General features: G+C 42.6%; 1 protein-coding gene across 5 annotated transcripts in view; it reads left to right on the top strand.

Moving 5' to 3' along the window:
• The window catches only part of PFKFB4 (6-phosphofructo-2-kinase/fructose-2,6-biphosphatase 4), a 116,857-nt gene that overhangs the window by 23,205 nt on the left and 73,452 nt on the right, over window positions 1-20,200 (top strand). The window contains exon 2 of one of the 5 annotated variants that reach the window (XM_030570206.1): window positions 10,509-10,644. The exons of the other annotated variants lie outside the window; for them this stretch is intronic. Within the exon in view, the coding sequence (XP_030426066.1) occupies window positions 10,641-10,644 (4 nt within the window). The 5' untranslated portion in view covers window positions 10,509-10,640. The remainder of the gene's footprint in view (window positions 1-10,508; window positions 10,645-20,200) is intronic. 5 annotated transcript variants of the gene reach the window in all.

Here is a 20,200-nt window from a genome sequence, read left to right as displayed (position 1 = left end):
CTGGTGACTTTTTTCCCCCTAATTGAGAAGTCTGGCATTATGCCCTTGCTTCTTTTCTGTCAGCCATGAACATCAAATTTGCCTCTGTGACCTGGCTGAGGCTTGCATCTCTGCTAAGTGAAGCATCTTGCTCTCTTCCCCCACCCTTCCCCCCTGAACTTGTGAAGGTTGGGAACTGAGACTTAGAAAATATCATCTGATGGAGAAGGCAATGAGACCCCAATCATATCTGGCTTGGGGACTGCCCCTCTCCCTCCATACATCAGTTTCAGCAACAGTCCCTTTCCAAGTACTAGTTTGGGAATGGAGGCTAAGACTGGTAAGCCTTAGGAAAAGGCTTTACAGAAGAGTAGGGGCACTCTCATAGGCATATGGACAAATCATCTTTGTCTACAACTTCCCCAAAGAGAGAGGATCCCTCACCAACCCCATCAGTCGGGAGTGCCTGCGCACATGGGCACTAGGGACCTACGTCAGAGTAAATCTTGGAAGGAGGAGGCAATGTGTGGATCCAAGGGTTCCGACGTCAGCTTTGATGGTGAAATCTCAAGATAAACAGCTCCTGGTGTGCCCAACCACTTCTAGAGCTGATGCAGTACTGATAGCAATAGAGTCCCAGAAAGTGCCAACTTCCATGGTAACCAAGGAAGGTCCATCTTTGACAGCCCTGTCAATGGACTCGTGCCATACAGCAGTCTAAAAACAATGTCTCCTTGGAGGATATCTTTGCTCTTCCCAATCTGCATTCATCCCTCCTATCAGGATAGTCTCCATTCCATTGTTACACTGAAAAAGAGACTGTCCCAAAAGTGCAGTGTCGTTCTTCTATCTCACCTGCCAACCTCGAGATGAAGCCATCGGCACTGTGTCATTCTCATAATAGTATAGGATCCAACTTTTTTTTGGATGAAGCAGAGGCCCCTCAGAAATCTTTGCAGTACCAGGTGGAGGTGACATGGGATAAGCCCAAGAAGATCAGGCTTTTGGTGTCTAACCAAACATGACTGGCCAAGAAACAGATGGTACCCTGTCCCATGTGGTCCTCACCTGCTAGTTGAGGCATCTTACTGCCTATCTCAGGGGCGAGGAGGGGGGAGTCCGACCCTAGACTCCCAGGATCAGAGCATGAGCCGTATTTGCTATTGCCTGGCCATCCACAACTGGCCTTGTTGGAATATTTGTAGGAGGATGAGCTGATCCAAAGGTTTTGACAGTCTTGGAAGAAATTTCTTCATCACCAGATGAAGCATTTACTCCTTCTCTGTCTCTGCTAGAAGATTTTAAACAATATGAAGAACTCATGCGCAGAGTGGTGACAAAGCTACAGATTTAGCTTGAGGAAGACCAGGAGCCTCAGCACAGATTACTGGACGTTCTGCAGCTTTCTGGTCCTAGTTAAGTTGTTGTCTCCACCAAGGGCATCTGGACCCAACAAAGACAGTTTGGCACGCTCTTGCTTCTTGTGCTCCCAGTTCTAAGAGACCTGAGAAGTGTTACTTTGTTCTCGGTGGTGCAGATGGCTGCAGAGCAATCTAAGCAACAACACCCAAAGTCTGCTCCTTCTGATAAGTGGTTTGACCTCCTGTGGAGAAAGGTCTTCTCTTCCACCTCCCTCCAGTTCAGGATTTTTAACTATCAGGCCCTTTTGGCCAAATTTGATTTGGTCAATTATGCTATGGTTATGGATTTTAAGGACAGCCTCCCTGAGGAGGCTAGAACCCTCACTAAGGTGGATGAGGGCAGATTGGTTACCAAGACTTCCTCCAGAATGTGGTGGATACAGCAGATACTGCATTTAGGGGGATGTAATAACTATTTTTATGAGGAGAGACTCATGGCTGAAATCCTCAAGTTTCCTTAGAGAGGTGTCGAATACTATTCAAGATCTGTCCTTTGATCCAGTCAAGCTATTCCACAAGATGACAGATGAGTCTCTCCACTTCCTTGAGGACTTGGATCCATAGGCAAGGGTGTAGGGCAAGACTGCCTCCTCAGCCTTTATATCACCAATGTCCCCAGGAGCCACCATGTAAGAGAGAGAGAGTTTATAAACCCAGGAACTCAGCCTCTGCAACATCCACTACCAAATCGTACTCTGACCCCCCAGACTTTCTTTGGATGGCACTTTAGAGATGTGTGTCCTTTTTATTGATGCTTCTTCATTTCCCTCCTCAGATATTTGAAAGACTCCTTGCCCAATTTGCCAAAAACTGGAGGGCCCTAACTACAGGCAAATGGCACAAGGTGTCTGGACCCTATGGGAGTTTAAAATACATATGTTTACTAATGGTCTGTTGTGCCTTCAGTGCCTTTCTCCCACTCATCCAATCCAGACATGTCCAAATAAGGTTGGACAACATGACAAAAAATATAATATATATATAATCAAGCACGGGACAACAAGATCTCTCCGTCTACGCTTAGAGGCAGTCACCCTCTGGACTTAAGGTTATGTGATGGCTGATACACCATAAGCAGCATACTTACCTGGGGTGCAAAACTCCCTAGCAGACAGCCTGAATAGACATTTTCCCACAAATCACAAGTGGAGGATTCACAATTTGGTTCTTGACAATCTATTTGCACAATGGGAAATGCTGAGCTGGAACCTTTTCATCTTGTGGGTGAACAGGAAATTTCCTTTGTACTGCAAGGCTCAGTGGTAGATGCCCTCCTAATGTCATGAAAGGATCACCTGGAGTATGCCTTCCCTCCCAATTTATTGATACCACAAGTTCTGCAAAGATCCACCAAGACCAAGTTTGGGTCATCCCGATTTGTGTTCAACTGGCCCAGATACTTCTGGTTTTGCAGATCTACTTAAGCTCTTGCTTTGACCACTCATGAATATGACCCCATTTCTGGACCTTCTAACACAGCACAGGGACAGGTTCAGGCACCCGTGTCTTGGACCGTTGCAACTCAGAGCCTGTTATTTGGGTAGGCATTGGAAATAGAGCACTCATGTTCCAGAAGGATGCAATCTAAACCAAAGCAGAAAGAATTCTATGAGGAGCTGCTACTCAGCAAAATGGAAACACTTCTCCCCTTGTCTTCAGAATCTGCTGGGATCCCTGCTATTTTAGAGTATGTACTTAATCTGAAGTTTTTGGGTCTCATGCTCAGTTCTCTGTGAGTGCATTTAGCAACAATCAGTGCTTTCCATCCTCCGATAGGTCACCGTATGTTCTTCAGTCACCTGTTGCAGCTAGATTTCTGAAGGGGCTTCTCAGATTGTTTCCTCCGTTGGTGAAGTTTGCATGTCCGTGAGACCTCAATTTTGTTTGATCATCTCTCTCTAAATCTCCCTTTGAGCCTCTAATCACATGTTCTATGGCCCTTCTATCTGTGCAGGTGGCCTTTCTAACAGCTGTAATGTCAGCCAGAAGAGTCAGTGAGCTGGGGGTGCTTATGGGTTACCTGCTATGTATTACCTTCTATAAGAAAAGGTCTCATGCTCCCACCCCAAATTAATCCTTAAAGTAGTTTCTGAGATTCATGAGAGTCAGGTAATTTTTTTTTCTCAACTGCATGCCTTGGAAGTAGAGAGAAGGATGTGTTCTCTGGATATCCAAAAGGTCTTTGGCCTTTTATCTACAAAGGATATTAGAAAGATACGTAAACTAGTTGTTCCCATAGCAGAGCAATTAAGGAGTCAAGCTTTATTGGTGCAGAGACTTCCTAAATGGATCTTGGTTGTATTACCCTTTATCAACTAGCTTGCATTTCCCCCCATCCCCAGAAGAGGTTGTAGTAAGAGGAGGCTCTAAGATATAAACCTTGGTATCAGAGGCCCAGTATGAGGCCTGAGGCCTGAACTAAAGTAATGGTCAAGACTTTGCTAACATAAAGCAAAATTAAGCTGTGAGCCAGAGGCAGGCCCTGCTCACAGAAGCTGGCAAGGAAGGGGCTGATGCTGCAAAAAGAGACCTACCTAAAAGATACTGAACACTAGATATCAGAACATTCCCATACTTGTACGCTCCACACAGATAACAAGGAACAGGCTAACCCATCCCAATGACAGGGGCAAAAGGGTAATATGATGGATAGAGTTGTTTTGTTCGAACCAACATGTACAAGGTGAGAGGCGTCACCTTACTGCGTAGAGGGGTTGTATCTTGCTGCGTAGAAGGGTTGCACCTCAATACGTCAGGAGTGATGTGTAACTTGTTTGTACCTATGTATAAGAATGCATCCCTGGGGCGGTGTCTTTGTCCAGCCGAAGGGGCAGTGGAAAGGCCTGCCACTGACTGAGCTGAGTCCATTGCCAGGGGGCACACATTCATAGTATGCCCTGAAATAGACTAAGAAATCTACAGGGAACTATCATTGTGCTTCATTTGACAATAAACCTGGCCGACGTGCCTTCGTACCTTGCTAGACTCTGTGGTCATGGGGGTTCTCTTTGGGTCTGCTGTGTCAGCTATCTTTGAAGTGTTGTCAGATACTACCGGTGTGGTGATCTACTCTGTTCAATGTTGATATCACTCGGCTGCATGCGTGTGTTCCCTCTGTGTGTTGTCCCAGCTCATTTCCACTGGAGGGCAAGCTGCTTCATCTTCATCTCCGAGAGACAGGCCTCTACTAGAGATAGGTTGAGCAGTTGCTTGAAGTTCTTTGCATGCCTTCATGAGATGTTGCACTCTGGTGCCTTCATGAGATGTTCACTCTGGTCCATTTGTCCACTGTGGCTACAGCTGCAGAGACAGCAGTACTACAGTTAGCTATCACTTTGATATCCTCACACCCAGCTCCTGTTTGCAGAGATGACCCGTGCTTGTTGACTTTCGGGGGGAGGGGGAAGGTCAGCTTTAGCAGTATTACTGAGCATGCTCAGTCCATGTGAGCCGAGTAGGAAATCTGAGGGGCAGGGCATGTGACCTCGCATGCCCCCCCATGTCGCCTCTGCCTGTTTGACTACTGCATGTTAATCTCACAGGTGTGAAATACACATAGGGACCATGACTGGAAAAAGAAGAAATGGAGGTTACTCATCTGGAGATTCTTCGAGATGCGTGGTCCTATCTGTATTCCTCTACCCTCCCTTCATCCCCTCTGCTGCAGATTGTTTGGGCTGCAGTAATAATGATAAATTGTAGAGGCGTTTACCCGCACCATCCTTTATGCCCTCAGTTTGGAGTACAAGGAGAGCTATAGTACATGTGTGGGCCAATGGACACTGCTTGTAAAAATCAAAAAGAAAAACAAACACACCACTTCACTCAGGATTCAGGCATGTGGTGCGCATATGTACCCATAGGTGGAAAACTGATAGGGACTGCACATCTTGAAGACCCTCCAGTTACAGGTAAATAACCTGCATTACTACTACTTTTTTGTGATGGTATCTTACTTTTCAGTGAAGATGCTGTAAATGTAAGGAGTAAACAGAGCATATGTTGAAAATATGAAATAATTTGTAAATTAAAAAAATTTCAAGTGGTGTTAATACAGGTAAGGATTTGTTTAAAATGCTGCACGTTTTTTTTCTTCAGTGTTTCTTTAACTGTACCTTGGCTTCCACACAAGCAAAACCAAACTGTGAATTGTGCAGAGTTGTTGTATCAAACTTACCTTAACAGAACAGAATATTAAGAAGAACATTTTCCAGGACATGGGAGTCAACGCTGTTGTCATTTTAATCTGCCCTGAAAAGATGATGGAAACATCACAGTGACTAGGAGATTCCTCTTTCCCCTGCCTCTTCCTCCTCAAATATTCTGAATGCTTTTAAGCATCAGGCCTTCTGACTTGCATCACAATTTCCAAACAGTTGAATCCGCTTGCAAGTGACAGTGCTCTATCATAATTCTAGGAAGGACAAAGAATATTGTAAATGTTTCACAACACACCCACAGAGAGCCCAGAGATTGCGTAATTTAGTACGTGCTGTTGCTGTAGTAACATCATTGGTTGCTACCAGAACAAGGCATAGACATTACAGTCCTCAATAGATTTACCATGTTGGAAATGGAGGGCGTTTTCAGCTACAACTCTGGGTCCTTTAAAGAAATTGGGTAACCTTTGTAGATGCTGTGTCATTTCTCTACACTGTAGGTTGGTACTTCTCTGTATGAATATCCCCAGACAGACAGGCGCACACATCTCCCACACCCCCATATTTAGTTTGAACTCCCAAGTCTGTACAAAATTAGTTACAAGATTTAAACACTTACATATTCAGAAACTTACACAATGAAATTCTTTTAATCAGCATGTGCATCGGTCTACCCTTACCCTATAATTGGCAGGTTTAAAACAGAAATTGTTAAAGATATTGTGCTAGACACTCATCTGAAGAAAATGGAAATCAGTTGAGGATCTGGACCATTGTTTCCTCATTGTGTATGAGGTTATTATAATGTATCTTTTTTTTGTGGGTGGGTGGGTGGGTGTTGCCTGACTAGTTTGCAAAATAGCTGCTGTTCTAACAATATTGCAACTCTAAAGGAAGAGGAGGTGAGCTAAAGTGAACCAGCCTAGGTCTGTACACTATCTTAGGCCATTGTAAACATTAAAACTAGGGTATTTTTACATGAGTGCGTCAGCAGCTAATTGGTGTACTTATTCATCACCCCACCCCCAATATTTTGTTCTGTTTCCGTATAAGTGGTATTTCATACAACTCTCTGAACCTGGTTAACCTGATTAAATGACTTCATCATATATTAAAAGAGGGGGGAGTGAAACTTCACTTAAGATCAAGCTTCTAAGAATGGGTTTGGGTTTATATAAGGGTAACAGGAGGAAATGATTGTGACAGTACAGCAATGAGTGACTGTTCATCTCTTTAACAAATGAAAATTTTCTTTGCTGTGTTGTGTTGTGTTGTGTTTCAACCATTTGGCTGTGCTTGGGATTCTCATATTATAGGGCCCTACCAAATTTTGGTCAATTTCATGGTCATAGGATTTTTAAAATAGTATATTTCATGATTTCAGATATTTAAATCTGAAATTTCACTATGTTGTAACTGTAGGGGTCCTGATACAAAAGATGGGTTGTGTGGGGACAGTGCAAAGTTATTGTGTGTGTGTGTGTGGGGGGGGTGGTGGTCATGGTATTGCCATCCTTGCCTCTGTGCTGCTTTCAGAGCTGGATGCCTGGCCAGCACTGCTGCTTTCCAGCCACCCAGCTCTGAAGGCAGCACAGAAGCAAGGATGTTAATACCACAACTCCCCTACAATATCCTGGCAACCCCCTTTTGAGTTGGGGTCCCTAGTTTGAGAAATGCTGGTCTCCTCCGTGAAATCTGTGTAGTTAGGCTAAAAGACCACAAAAGACCAGATTTCATGGGGGAGACCAGATTTCATGGTCTGACACATTTTTCACAGCCATGAATTTGGTAGGGCCCTACTCATATAATATATAGGCTGTTGTGATATTACTCTTCTCTGATAAGATGTACCCCAATCATATCAATTAATTTATAATGCTATCTTATAGATTCTCTGTGCTCCTGAGAGAGGCATATGCTCCAAATGGGCATATCCAATGTGTATTAGCATAATTTTCTTCTGTAATAACACTAAGCAAATCTTCAAAACTGTAGATGCAGCAAGTATTCCAGTATCTGGTTACCATTAGCTCAGATCATCACTATGTAATTTATTATTCTGCACCTAACTGTGAGAATCAACCCAGACATTCACAAATGCTCCTCTAAGGGCTACACATCCATGGCTTGTAATTCATTGTCTGGGCAAGATGGGTTGGGATGTTTCAGTGAATGATTCTGGGAAACAACATAAATGCAAATTCATTGGGTATTTACTTTCTCTCCCACAAAAGAGATGTTGGGATGAGGTAACTGGATGACTAAACCCTGTCAGTTCTCTTACTTCATCAGATGAGTTTTATTAATACGGATGTGATTTAGTTTCTCACTTGATGTACTTGCTAACAGTGCAGACTGAGAACTAGAACACTATCTTGCATTCAAATTGTCTGAAAACTGAGGGAATTTAGTTGAATTACAAAAAGCTTATTTTTTCATACACTGACTCGTGTGGCTTTTTATGTTCATGTGTTAACATGAACCAACCTTTGAAATAAAGATAATTGTGCTGTCAACACATGGAGGTTTTTCTCTCTCTAGATAATCATAGAAGACATAATAAAGAACTAATGGTAGCAATATTGCACTCACCTGTTTAAAACAGAATATGATATTAAGGATCTGATTGTTAAAGGTGCTCAGGATCCTAAGTTTCCACACCCTTCAGTGTGGATAAGGGCCTGATGCATGACTCCCATTAACTTCAGTTAGCTTTGAAGGAGCTACCAAGGGAAAGATCATAAGGTGACCCAGCTGAATTGCTTACCTTCCCCTGTATTTTGCCATGTTGGTAGTTCTGGATGCTTAAAGTGCTGGGATACTTTGTTTTATTGTTTTCTCAATTTTGGTGGAGAGACTGTTGGGTAGTGTGGCAGGGTGAGACTCACTGGCACGGTGCCTCCTGCTGGTTGTCCTTGGAATTAGCTCTTCCAGCCTGGAGCACCCTCTGCAGGCCTGTGTCTCACCTGCTGCTGGCCCCCATGTTCCTTGTGGACCTCTGTGTTGCTCTACGTCAGGGTTCTGCCCCAGCAGTAAACCACAATCTTGGTTTTCCCACCCAGGGGAACCCCCAACCCTCTATCTCCACCTTGCCTCAGTGGCTACTGCTACTCGCTATCTTGCCCCTGCTCACTAGGGCCAACTGCAGTCTGTAAACCACTTATCGGCAAGCGGGGTTAGGACCTGCTGCCTTTGCCTATTCCCAGGCTGCCCCTCTGCACCCCCAGTACCTTTGTAGGCCTTCATGAAGGCCTGCAGCCTGGGGTTCTACTAGGCTGGAGCTCCCCAGCTCCCCAGCTCCCTCTGCCCTTCCCCGGAACTGCTCCACCCTAGGTACCCTACTCAGCTTCCAGGCAGCCAAGTCCTTCCCTCTCAGAAACTAGAGAGTGTGTTTCCTTCCAGCTCCTGTTCCACAGCCCTCTTATCAGGGGCAGCTGGGCCCTGACTGAGCTGGCCACACCTGTGGTCAGCAACACAGTCAGCTTCCCCCAGCTGTTCTCACTCTCCTTATGTCCAGCCACAGCCCTCTCCAGGGCTGCTTTTAACCCCTTTTCTTCAGGAATGGGGCAGCTGCCCCACTACAGGTAGGGATTGAGGGAGAGAAGGTTGGCTGATGGAGACTCCTGTGATTGTGGGGCTTCTTTCTGAGCCTCTGTCCGTTCACGCATCCAGGTGGAGTTCCTCTGGGCGGCGTCCACTGGCTCCCTTGATGCCTTCGAGGAGCAGTGGGCGCTATCTGGGGTTCTCTGCTCGGTGTCCCCGTCAGGCTCCCTTCTTATTACCCTTTGACCTCAGTCCTGTCCCTGGTCTTTTATTAGTTGTCCCCCAAAATCAGTTGGGTTCTGAGGTCCTGTAGATCCTCCCCTTGGGCTGAGGGGGGATCCTTTAGCAGTGGGCAGGAAGCCCGCCCACTTCCCGGAAACCCAATAGGTACAGGTAGGGATTGAGAGAGAGGAGGTTGGCTGATGGAGACTCCTGTGACTGTGGGGCTTCTTTCTGATACTCTGTCCGTTCAAGCATCCGGGCAGAGTTCCTCTGGTGGCGTCCACTGGCTCCCTTGACGCCTTCGAGGAGCAGTGAGCGCTGTCCAGGATTCTCTGCTCAGTGTCCCCATCAGGGTCCCTTCTTTTGACCCTCTGATCGCACTCCTGTCCCTGTTGTTTTATTAGTTGTCCCCTGAACTCAGTTGAGTTTTCAGGTCCCGTGGATCCTCCCCTTAGGCTGGGGTGGGGATCCTTTAGCAGTGGGCGGGCTTCTGCCCGCCCACTTCTCGGAACCCAATAGGCACAGGTAGGGATTGGGCTAAGTAAGTGGAGGAACAAAGGAAGGCATTTCAAATGGTGGGAAGCAGATTAGGGCAGCAGAATGGTTGGGAAGAAGGGAAATAGTTATATAATCAAAACAATTGGAGAAATGGAACAAAGAAGATATGGACTGAACTTAAACTGTGTCACTTTGCTGCTTGTTGCATCCGTTTCTTTCATTCCTCATTCTCTTCTTTTGAAGCTCTTGAGGGCACAGAACCTATCTCATTCTCTTTGTGAATCTCTGTAATATGGTAATGACTAAATAGACCTTTTTTTTTTTTTATGTCATCTGAAAGATGGCATTTCCTTAAGTACAGTGTGCTTTGTCATTGTGCAAGAGTATTGGTTCAATGATAACCCACAAGAAAGAGAGCCACCTATTGAATCACCAGTATCATTTCCTTCCTTCAGTTCCTGGGATTTACATGGACTTCCCCTCCAAGCCGTAATCTGGCTCCTTACCTTATAAAATATGGCAACATAGCAAGGTTTAATGTAGTTGCATGTTTATTGCTAAAGACATTTCCTGTTGGATTCTCTCTTTCATGTTCAGTCTTTTCAGCATCAGCATTCTCTTTGTGATAGTCTCCTTTGTTATCTTGGTGACTTTTCTCCTGGCTTGATGGAATGTTGTCATTCAGTTCAGAGTTCTTGTCAGCAGCTGCTTCTACGTCTGTGTTTCGTGAGGTCCATTTGTGGTGATGCATTAGCCACATGCATCTCTTAAAGAGGAGAGAGAGGAACTTAATCTGGGCTCCCCGTTTCCCACAAACATGGGTAAGAATGTTTCTTCCATCACAGAACCTTATGTGAAGATGTTGGTAAGGGGAGCATGTCTTTCCTCTGCCCCTTCTGACCTAGGTTGGACCTGGCAGATGGCTATCTAGAGATTGTGTTTTAGAGTTAAACATGGAAGGGTGGATAACCTGCTTTGTTATGTTTGTTTTGTGTGTAGTGATTTTTGCACCTTGTCATTCCATCCCCAGATCCAAATCTTGAAATTTAGAGAGTGCGGTTTTCTCCATGCAAATTTTTTTAAAAAATTCTTTATCAATCACAATTTTCCTTTTGAGAATGTTGTAGCATTGGCCAGTCAGAAGGATAGTGACTTATAATTTCATGCTGAGTATTGGCCAGCTAGCACACCCAAGGCAGTCAGTTGACCATCTAAGGATCTGCCACAGCTTTGATGAGCTGTTTGAGTTTTGTTTTACTAGTGAGGAACCATCAGAGATTTCCTTTGCTCCCTTGGCAGTATGTGCAAATAATGTGGCTTAAAGGTATGGCACATCTTCAGCTAAGTAGTATGTTAGAGCATGCATTGGAGAACATGCTTGTATTTGTAAATTTCTTTGAATACAAACATTATATCTAATGCTATGTATGAATTATGTATTTTTATTTAATATCTCCTTTTAAAAAAACACTTTGCATTATTTTACCTGTTTGAAGAGGCTCTTTTGGAATTTGGTTTCATATAATTTTTTAATGTAAAATATTATCCTGATGTATAATGTATTATTTTAAAGGTTCTGAAACTTGGACTCTCTTTTTCAGTTGAAATCTATGGAAATAAGTGCATTACAGGGAAGGATTATTTAAACTAACTGGTGATACCCTGGTTTAAAAGTGAAAAATAAATCTGTCTTTAAAGTTGCTTTGGAAAGTAATGAGAATTTGAGACTGTATTTTCACTAGGTACACGTGCTTAGTGTGTTATCTCGTGTGTGTGTGTGTGTGTGTGTGTGTGGACTGTAAAATTTAAAGAACATCGGCTATTCTGACCTCCTTTTCAAATTAGGTAACGAATGCTTGATACTGCAGGGATTCATTTTTTATTTGATCTTGTGACAGAGCAGAAACAGAATTGCTTCAGACAAACAGAATTGCTCAGGCTAAATGTAATGAATAAACCTAATAAATTAGTATTTGACATTTTGAGAGATTGGCATACTCAGCCCCTCTCAGAATGTGTGTGTATAACAGTGATCATCTGCTTTTGTCAGTAAATTGAATAGAATGGTAACTTTTTTTTTTTTATTACATGAGTTTACTACTGCGATGGAATGGTTTAGCAAATTGAATGGGATTAATAGATTGTCTATGGGACTTACTTGGGTAAAGTCCAAAGGAATTGATTTGTCTTGTTTTCCAGGAAATAAGACTTGTATAATCCCATGTCTATTGTACTTGAAATTTGGTGTATTAAACACACAGTGCTGTATGAACTAGATAGTCATGGAAGACTTGGAATAAGTTAGTATCTGTGGCTGTTACATTTTAATGCTAACATTCTGTGAAGGTTTAAAAGGACTGAACTTGGTATCTTGTTGGCCCCAGTGCTGCAAACACACACCTAACCTCTAAAGTTACTCGCACTGAAATGTCTGCAGCATTGGGATTTAAGTAAATAAAATTCTCTCTCTCTCTGTGTCTCTCTCTCTCTCTCTCTCTCTCTCTCTCTCTCTCTCTCTGTCTCCCAATTATTTCCCCAGGTTTGGTTTGTGTCCAGTTTTCTGTCCTAAGTGAAACTAATTATAAGTGACTTGTGAAGTGAAAACATGAAAGGAAGTAAAGATACCAACCAGTCGGAATTACATAGTTAAAATATTTCTTTAGAAAGCTAATCACGTCAATTAGAAATCTGCTGATGAGACTGTCTTTTGTAGAGCATTAATGTGGTTTATTAGTGTGGTGATGTTTTTATATAATGGCGAATTACGTGTCTTTGATTCTGAATCTCTGTCAAAGTGTTCATGCAGCATCCACATGATACTGGTCTGAATGCTTAGGAACTACTTTTCTTAAAACTTTGTAACTGTTGTGCATAGAATATCAAAATATATGTTGATCTAATATAATTATACAGTTCAGGTTTGTGTTCTGATCCTCAGTTGCCAACATATTAACTACCTTCAAAAGGCTTCTTTGAATGTAGCATTTGGTCTGGAACCTTTAATAAAGTGTGTGTATTATACAGCTATATTTTATATTTAAAGAAATAGTCCAGCCTTGTATGTAAAACATTGAAAGACTGAAATATTCTGCAGGATAGTAGGGGGGTTTAAACAGGGGCGGCTCCAAGCCCCAGCACGCCAAGGTGGGGGCGCTCTGCCGGTCGCTGGGAGGGCGGCAGGCAGGGTGCCTTCGGCGGCATGCCTGCGGAGGGTCCGCTGGTCCCGCAGCTTTGGCTGGAGCCGCGGGACCGGTGACCGGCAGAGTGCCCCCCCGGCGGCGAAATGTCTAGAGCCGCCCCTGGTTTTAAAAAGAGTATAGAGCGCTAATGTAATATAGCTTTTAGTTTGTCAGGTTCTGCTCCTTATGCACTCTTGCAAGATGAAAAAGTAGCAGTAGTGCCATCTGTTGGGCAGTGTTCTTTCCAAAACATTTTTTTATAAAATAATTTTTCTCATTTTCAGAACTCAAGTAATTGTTCACACTGCAATGCAAGCTGATCAGTAAAAAAAAATCATTTTTATATCTGGATATCTTAACACTTCCCTTACAAGAATAAAAGTTGATAATCTTTGGTGTGTGTGTGGAGGTGAGTGTAGATGTAATCTACTTAGCAATGTGTCACCCTCACAAAAAGGTTTCATCTTGGCTTTTATTTTCCTTGTCATTCTTGAGACATTTGCTTACCATACACACACTCTGTGTGTTTGTGTGTACTTTAAAAAAAAAAACTTCATTCCAGCAGTCTTGTCAATAATAACTTTTAAACTTGCCTCTAGATCAGAAGGTGGACTTCAAGGTCCCAATCCTGCATCCACCTAAACATGTGCATATTTAAGCATGTGCTACTGAGCTTCTTGGTTAAGCACTTAGGGAAGTTTTCATAAGACATGGGAAGTGCATTAGTGTGGGAGAAGTCAAGCTTTCGTAAAACCAAATAGACTTTGGCCCATGTTTGGGTGAGAGCGGGAGTTTTACGATTCTGTTTTCTTTGAATTTAAACAGAGAAAAGAAAAAATCCCACAGCTGTAAGGGAGAGGGTGGGAATACACTGGCAAAACCCTAGTGTCCTGGATGCTGATCTCTCTCAATAAAAACCAAAAATGGTTATAATCACTCATAAGTAAGCCATTTATAATGATGCCATTTCAATGTGCAGCAGCATTGACATGCTGGCCATAATGCTATGACCATCCCCATAGCTTTTAAAGAATGTTTAGAGCTTAACACTCCCATTATATTTCTTAAGACAGAAATGAGAACTGCATTTCAACCTGTGAGATATGTGCCATGGTAACAAGAATTACTTGCATTAGTTGACGGCCTTACACACCACTGCTGAATTGGAGCTCTTTTGTAAAGAGTTGTTAATGTAGCTTATCTATAACTGAGTGATGGTTCTTGTTTGCAAATACAAAGTCAGATCACTGCATGCCATAGTACTGCTACAAATGAGTTCTTTAAACTCAGCAAAACCTTGTTAAAATTCCTCATTCCTATAGTATCTTCATATGATGCTCAATGCTGACAATTATCACTGTTTCTGGTGGGTTTTTTCTTAAAGCCTTAGCTCCAGGATCCATGTTACGTCATTCAAATATCTTAGCTTTCACTTGGGGAAAAAAAAGAATAAGTTTCTAGGCTCTCATGGTTGCAGAGAAAAGCTTGAAAATGCAAGTGAAAAATAATTTTAAAACTAAAGGCAAACAAAACCCCATAATTTATTGCCTTTTTAAAAAATCATGATTTTTAAGCCAATTGATAACTTTCAGGGGGAAGGGTGCAGGGGAAGGAGGCATTAACTCCTGATTTTTGAACTGTGGGGATTGACTATGCTGGTCCTGAGTCTCTATTCAGAATAGCTAATGGGGTTTTTGCTCCTCTACTTCTTCCTTTTGGTATGTGTAATCACTGCTTTCCTTTTCCCTACTTCTCTGCACCTTCATTTGAGCAACTAATATTGCATGGTATATATTGGAGGTGGTACTCGATGTGAAGGAGGTAGCAGGAAGGTATTGGTAGAAACAGTACAGTGATGTAATTATTGTAATGTAATTATTTCCTGACCCTCTTCCAAATTCAATTAGGTCATATGGACATATTCTAAATTACACTAGAGCAAGCTTTTATTGTATTAATATATAATGTGCATTCAAACAGAGAAGTGGAAGATAAAATACACAGGAGTGGAGGTAAGAGGAAAATGAATATATAATGCTTTGAGTTACTGTGAACCATATGCATCCGAAGAAGTGAGTTGTAGCCCACGAAACCTTGTGCTGAAATAAATTTGATAGTCTCTAAGGTGCCACAAGAACTCCTGTTCTTTTTTCATAGAAATGTCGTACTTCAATTTTTATTTTGTGAAGTAGAACTTTGAAGAGAAAATGCGTGTAACTACTTGTTGTGTAAGGAGGTTCTTTAGATCTGTAGGCATGTACATGCACCATCACTCTTTCTTTCAATATTGATATGTACAAGAATCTTCCTTGCCAAGGATCTGGATTCTTGTACCTTTCAATGCCCAGTACTGTAAACTCGCAAATATGGAGCTGATCAGCAGAATGGAAGTAACAATGTGAATATGTGCCTGGATCATGTGCATTCTGTACACATACATAATTCATGAATAAGTCAGGTGTCTAGAGAATGTTGTTATTACTCCTCAGCAGGGCTAAAATTTCACAAATTCACAGATTCCAAAGCCAGAAGGGACAATTGTGATCATCTAGTCTAACCTCCTGTATAACACAGAGCATTTAATGTCTCCAAAAATAATTCCTAGAGCATATATTAAAAAAAACCTCCAATTTTGTTTTAAAAAATGCCGGTGATGCTCGGTAAATTGTTTTAGTGATTAATTACCCTGGCTGTTAAAAATTAAAGCCTTATTTCCAGTCTGAAATTGTCTAGTTTAATCTTACAAACATTGGATCATGTTAAACCTTTCACTGCTAGACTGAAAGTTCTCTATGATCAAATTTTTGTTACCCATGTAGGTACTTGTAGACTATGATCAAGTCATCCCTTTACCTTCTCCTTGTTAAGCTAAATAGATTGAGCTCTTTGAGTCTGTCACTATAAGGCGTGTTTTCTAATACTTTAATCATTGTCGTGGTTCTTCTTCTAACCCTCTCCAATGTATCAACATCTTTGGATTGTGTACACCAGAACTGGTCACAGTATTCCAGCAACAGTCACACCAGCGCCAAATAGAAGTGAAAAAACTCTACTTCTACTGAGATTTCCTTGTTTATACATGCGAGGATCGCATTAGCCCTTTCGGCCACAGCATTGCACTGGGAGCTCCTGTTCCTCTGACTGCCCACCACGACCCCCAAGTGGTTTTTTGGTCACCGCTTCTCAGGATAGAGTCCCTCATCCTGTAAGTATGGCCAACATTCTTTGTTTCTAGATGTGACTTTCCATTTTGCCATATTAAAATGCTTATTCTTTGCTTGTGCCCAACTTACCAAGTGATCCAGATCACTCTGCATCAGTGATCTGTCCTCTTCATTATTTTTCAGTTCCCCAATTTTTGTGTCATTGGCAAACTTTATTAGTGATGATTTTATATTTTCTTCCAGGCCATTAATAAAAATGTTTAACAACTGATCCCTGCAGGACCCCACTAAAAACACTCTCTTGATGATTCCCCATTTACAGTTATATTTTGAGGCCTATCCGCCAATTTTTAATGCATTTAATGTGTGTTCTGGCTTCTTAATCAAAGTGTCATAAGTACCAAGTCAAGGGAAAGGATTCCTAGAAATGATTCTCTTTAATCTCTGTTCAATTATACCTCTTCTGTGACATCACAAACATACATCTCTGTAACAGTCTGAGACCTGCACCTGGCTTCAGTAAGATACCTTCAAATCAGAAAAGCTATGCAGAAAATGAAAAACATTCCACCACGTACTGCTTGGAGTTGTGATTTATGTCAAATAGCAGACTGTAACTTGCAAATGTAACATGTAATATAGCTCCCAAACACTTGATTTTTAGCTCACTTAGTAAACCTACTCTTTATGGATTACCAAAGCCCCAAGTCAAATTCTTAGCTCTGAGGTCATGCAACACACACCTGAAGTCCTAATACCATAAAATATGTTCCAGTTTTAGTCAACCAATTTGCAGAGTCAATTTTTGTTTGTTTTGGGAATTTATTTTCAGCTAATTATCCACCATGACCCCCAGATCTTCCCAGGATAGAGTCCCCCCACTCGTGTAAGTATGGCCAACATTCTTTGTTTCTAGATGTATGACGTTCCGTTTGGCCATGTTAAAATGCTTATTCTTTGCTGGTGCCCAGCTCACCCAGTGATCCAGAGCACTCTATCCTCTTCATTATGTACCAGTCCCCCAACTTTTGTATCATCTGTAAACTTTGTCAGTGATGATTTTGGGTTTTTTTTAGGTCATTAGTAAAAATGTTAAATAGTATAGGGCCAGCAACTGATCCTTGCAGGACCCCACTAAAAACACACCAGCTTGAGGATTCCCTGCTTACTGTTACCTTTTGAGATCTGTCAGTTAGCCAGTTCTTAATCCATTTAATGTGTGACATTTTAATTTTATATTATCTATTTTTAATCAAAATGCGTGGTACCAAGTTAAACACCTTACAGAAGGCAAGATCAACACCTATTACTTTTATTGACCGAAGTTGTAATATAATCAAAAATAGATCTATAGACAGGGTCTATTTTCCATAAACCTATATTGACTTGCGTTAATTATGTTGTCCTCCTTAATTCTTTATTGATCGAGTTCCATATCAGCTATTCCACTGCCTTTCCTGGGATCAGTGTCAGACTGATGCCTATAATTGCCTCTGTCATCCTGTTTACCCTTTTTAAATATTGGCACAACATTACCTCTTTTTGAAGTCTCCTGGAATTTCCCCATGTTCCAAGACTTACTGAAAACCAACATTAACAATTCAGTGAGTTCCTCAGCAAGCTCTTTTGAAACTCTTGGGTGCAAGTCATCTGGACATGCTGATGTATAAATGTTTAATTTTAGTAGCTACCCTCTTCTTTTGGGAGATGGATTTTCAGGGACTTAGAAGTTGCTGTACTGGATAAGATGGTTAGTTCCTTTTGGCTTGTGTCATACGTGTAACAATGACTGCAACATCTGATGCTGGTACTTCTGAGAATACTAATGGAATGCTAAACTGTATTATACTGTTCAGCTGCTAGGTGGTGTGTGTGTGTGTGTGTGTAACATACACTAAGGTAAAGATCACAACAACCATTCCTGGCAGTGCATTAAATTACTCCTGAGGGCATTTTGCACCAAAAATTTAAAAATTCTGTGTACAATATTTTAAAATTCTGCAAATGTTATTTGTCCAAAAAATATGGAGGCTCCAGCATGGCACTGGGGAGCACAGGCCACTGGCTGTACAGAGGAGGGAGATCACTGTGCAGCTCCCCTATCCTGGGATATGGATTCAGTGGTGAGGCTGACACAACTCAAGGACTGGGCCTGCCCCAGAAACACCACAGAGCCCTGCCCCTCTATGCTAAGTGCATCAGGTGTGGGCAGCCAGGCTCAACAAGGCAGGATCCAAATGTGGAGGGGCTTAGTGTGTGGGGGGAAACCAGGTGCAGGTTGAGAGGGTTCTGTGTGGGACAATCTGGGGGCAGGTGGCTCAATGGGGGAATCCGGGTGCTGGGGGGCTCTGGATGCACAGGTGCTTGTTGGGGGGTTCTAGTGCAATGGTAATGGGACTCTGCAGGGAAGGTCCAGATGAAAGTGGTTGGGGCTCAGCAGGTGGAGTCTGAGTGTGGGGGGGATAGAGCTCAACAGGGACAGGCTGGGTGTGGGGGACTCAGTGGGAATGGGATCCAGGTGCAGCTGGTTAGGACTTGGGGCGGGGGGGAATCCGGGTGTGAGTGGCTCATTGGGGTGGTGCAGGGGCTCATTGGGGAGAGTCTGGGTTCGGGGATGGGTGGGACTCAGCAGGATGGTTTGGGTATGAGGGGGTCTGGATGCCTGGGGGTTGGATGGATGAGGGAGAAGTTCCCTGTACAGCTGAAGAGCAATGGGTGCAAGAAGCTTGGGGTTGAGGATTTTGCAGAGCTTCCTACAGCTGGGGGAGAAATCTGGGGGTGGGAAGTCCTCCCCAGCCCAGCCTGGACTAGCAGCCTAGCCTGGTACAGGGTAGGAGCCACCCCCTGGGCCTTCATCAGTCTCCCCTCACCCCACAGTGATTTACCTCTCTGTTGGCTGCCCTGGGCACCCAAAACATACTGCTGGAGAGAGTTGCATGACTGCTTTTGTCAATTCCCTTTGCTTCCCTGTCAGACAGTCATTTTTCTGCAGGGAAACAAAGAAATCTGTGGGGAACAAATTCTGTGCATGTGTGCTGGTGCAGAAATTCCCCCAGGAGTAATGAAAGGATCTTATAATGAACACATCTGGTGTGTGTCTCTGGGAAGGAAGCTCTGTAGCCAGTCATATCTGGTAGAGAAGACTAACCTACTCATAGTCGTCATGCAGCCTAGGTGTACGTGACAAAAATAACCTCTTTCTTCCTATTTATTTCCTTCTGCTCCCAATAATGTATCTAACAAGTGCATTGGTGCTCATGAAAAGTAATTCCTTCTTGATTCCCAGACATAATAAGTTTACATCATGGAATTTTGATTTTCAGGCGTGCTTCACTGATGGTCATAAAATTAAGTTCTGCAATCATAGATTTTTCCTAGCTTCACTGAATTCCATTCATTACTGAAAAGTAGTCAGCTCTTGGGAGAAACAGAGAATAATACACTGCACACAGCAATACTAACCTGCCATGCAGGATAGGAGGTGGCGATTACCTGATCCAAGCAAAAGTGCAGGGGAAATTTTAAGGTGTTTCAATGTCGTGTCTTGTGTTTTGAATTTCACTGCAATTCTGGAGCTAATACTGTTGTTCTTTGGGGTAATGGGATCTTCAGAGGTTACATGCTTCTGGATATCTAGACTTAATTCAAAAAGAGTGCACCTTCAGAAACACAGTGCCCCTCAACATCCTGCTGAACTTTATTGATCTCTTAGAATGATCTTGTTCTACTATGTCACAGGGGGCTCTGATTTCCCTGTGAAGCATTAGGTTCTTTAGTATGTATGTTTTAGGTTGAGCCTCTGTTTTCTTTTCTGTCACGCTTCTCTATTTTTACAGCTTCACAAAAAACATTTTTCCTCAATATGATGTTGGAATCTTTTCTGCTCTGGTTTCTGCATAGCGTTTGAGGTATTTTTGTGGCAGATAGACTGTTTAATGCTCGTAGTCTCTTTGGATGCATTTTGATGCATTTACTATGCCACAGTAAAACAGAGCTTTTGTTATGCATTGTCATGTAGCAGAACCATTTATATA

The sequence above is a fragment of the Gopherus evgoodei genome, chromosome 7 (genome assembly GCF_007399415.2).
Source record: "Gopherus evgoodei ecotype Sinaloan lineage chromosome 7, rGopEvg1_v1.p, whole genome shotgun sequence".
NCBI lineage: Eukaryota > Metazoa > Chordata > Testudines > Testudinidae > Gopherus > Gopherus evgoodei.
This window is presented reverse-complemented; position numbering and strand designations above follow the sequence as displayed.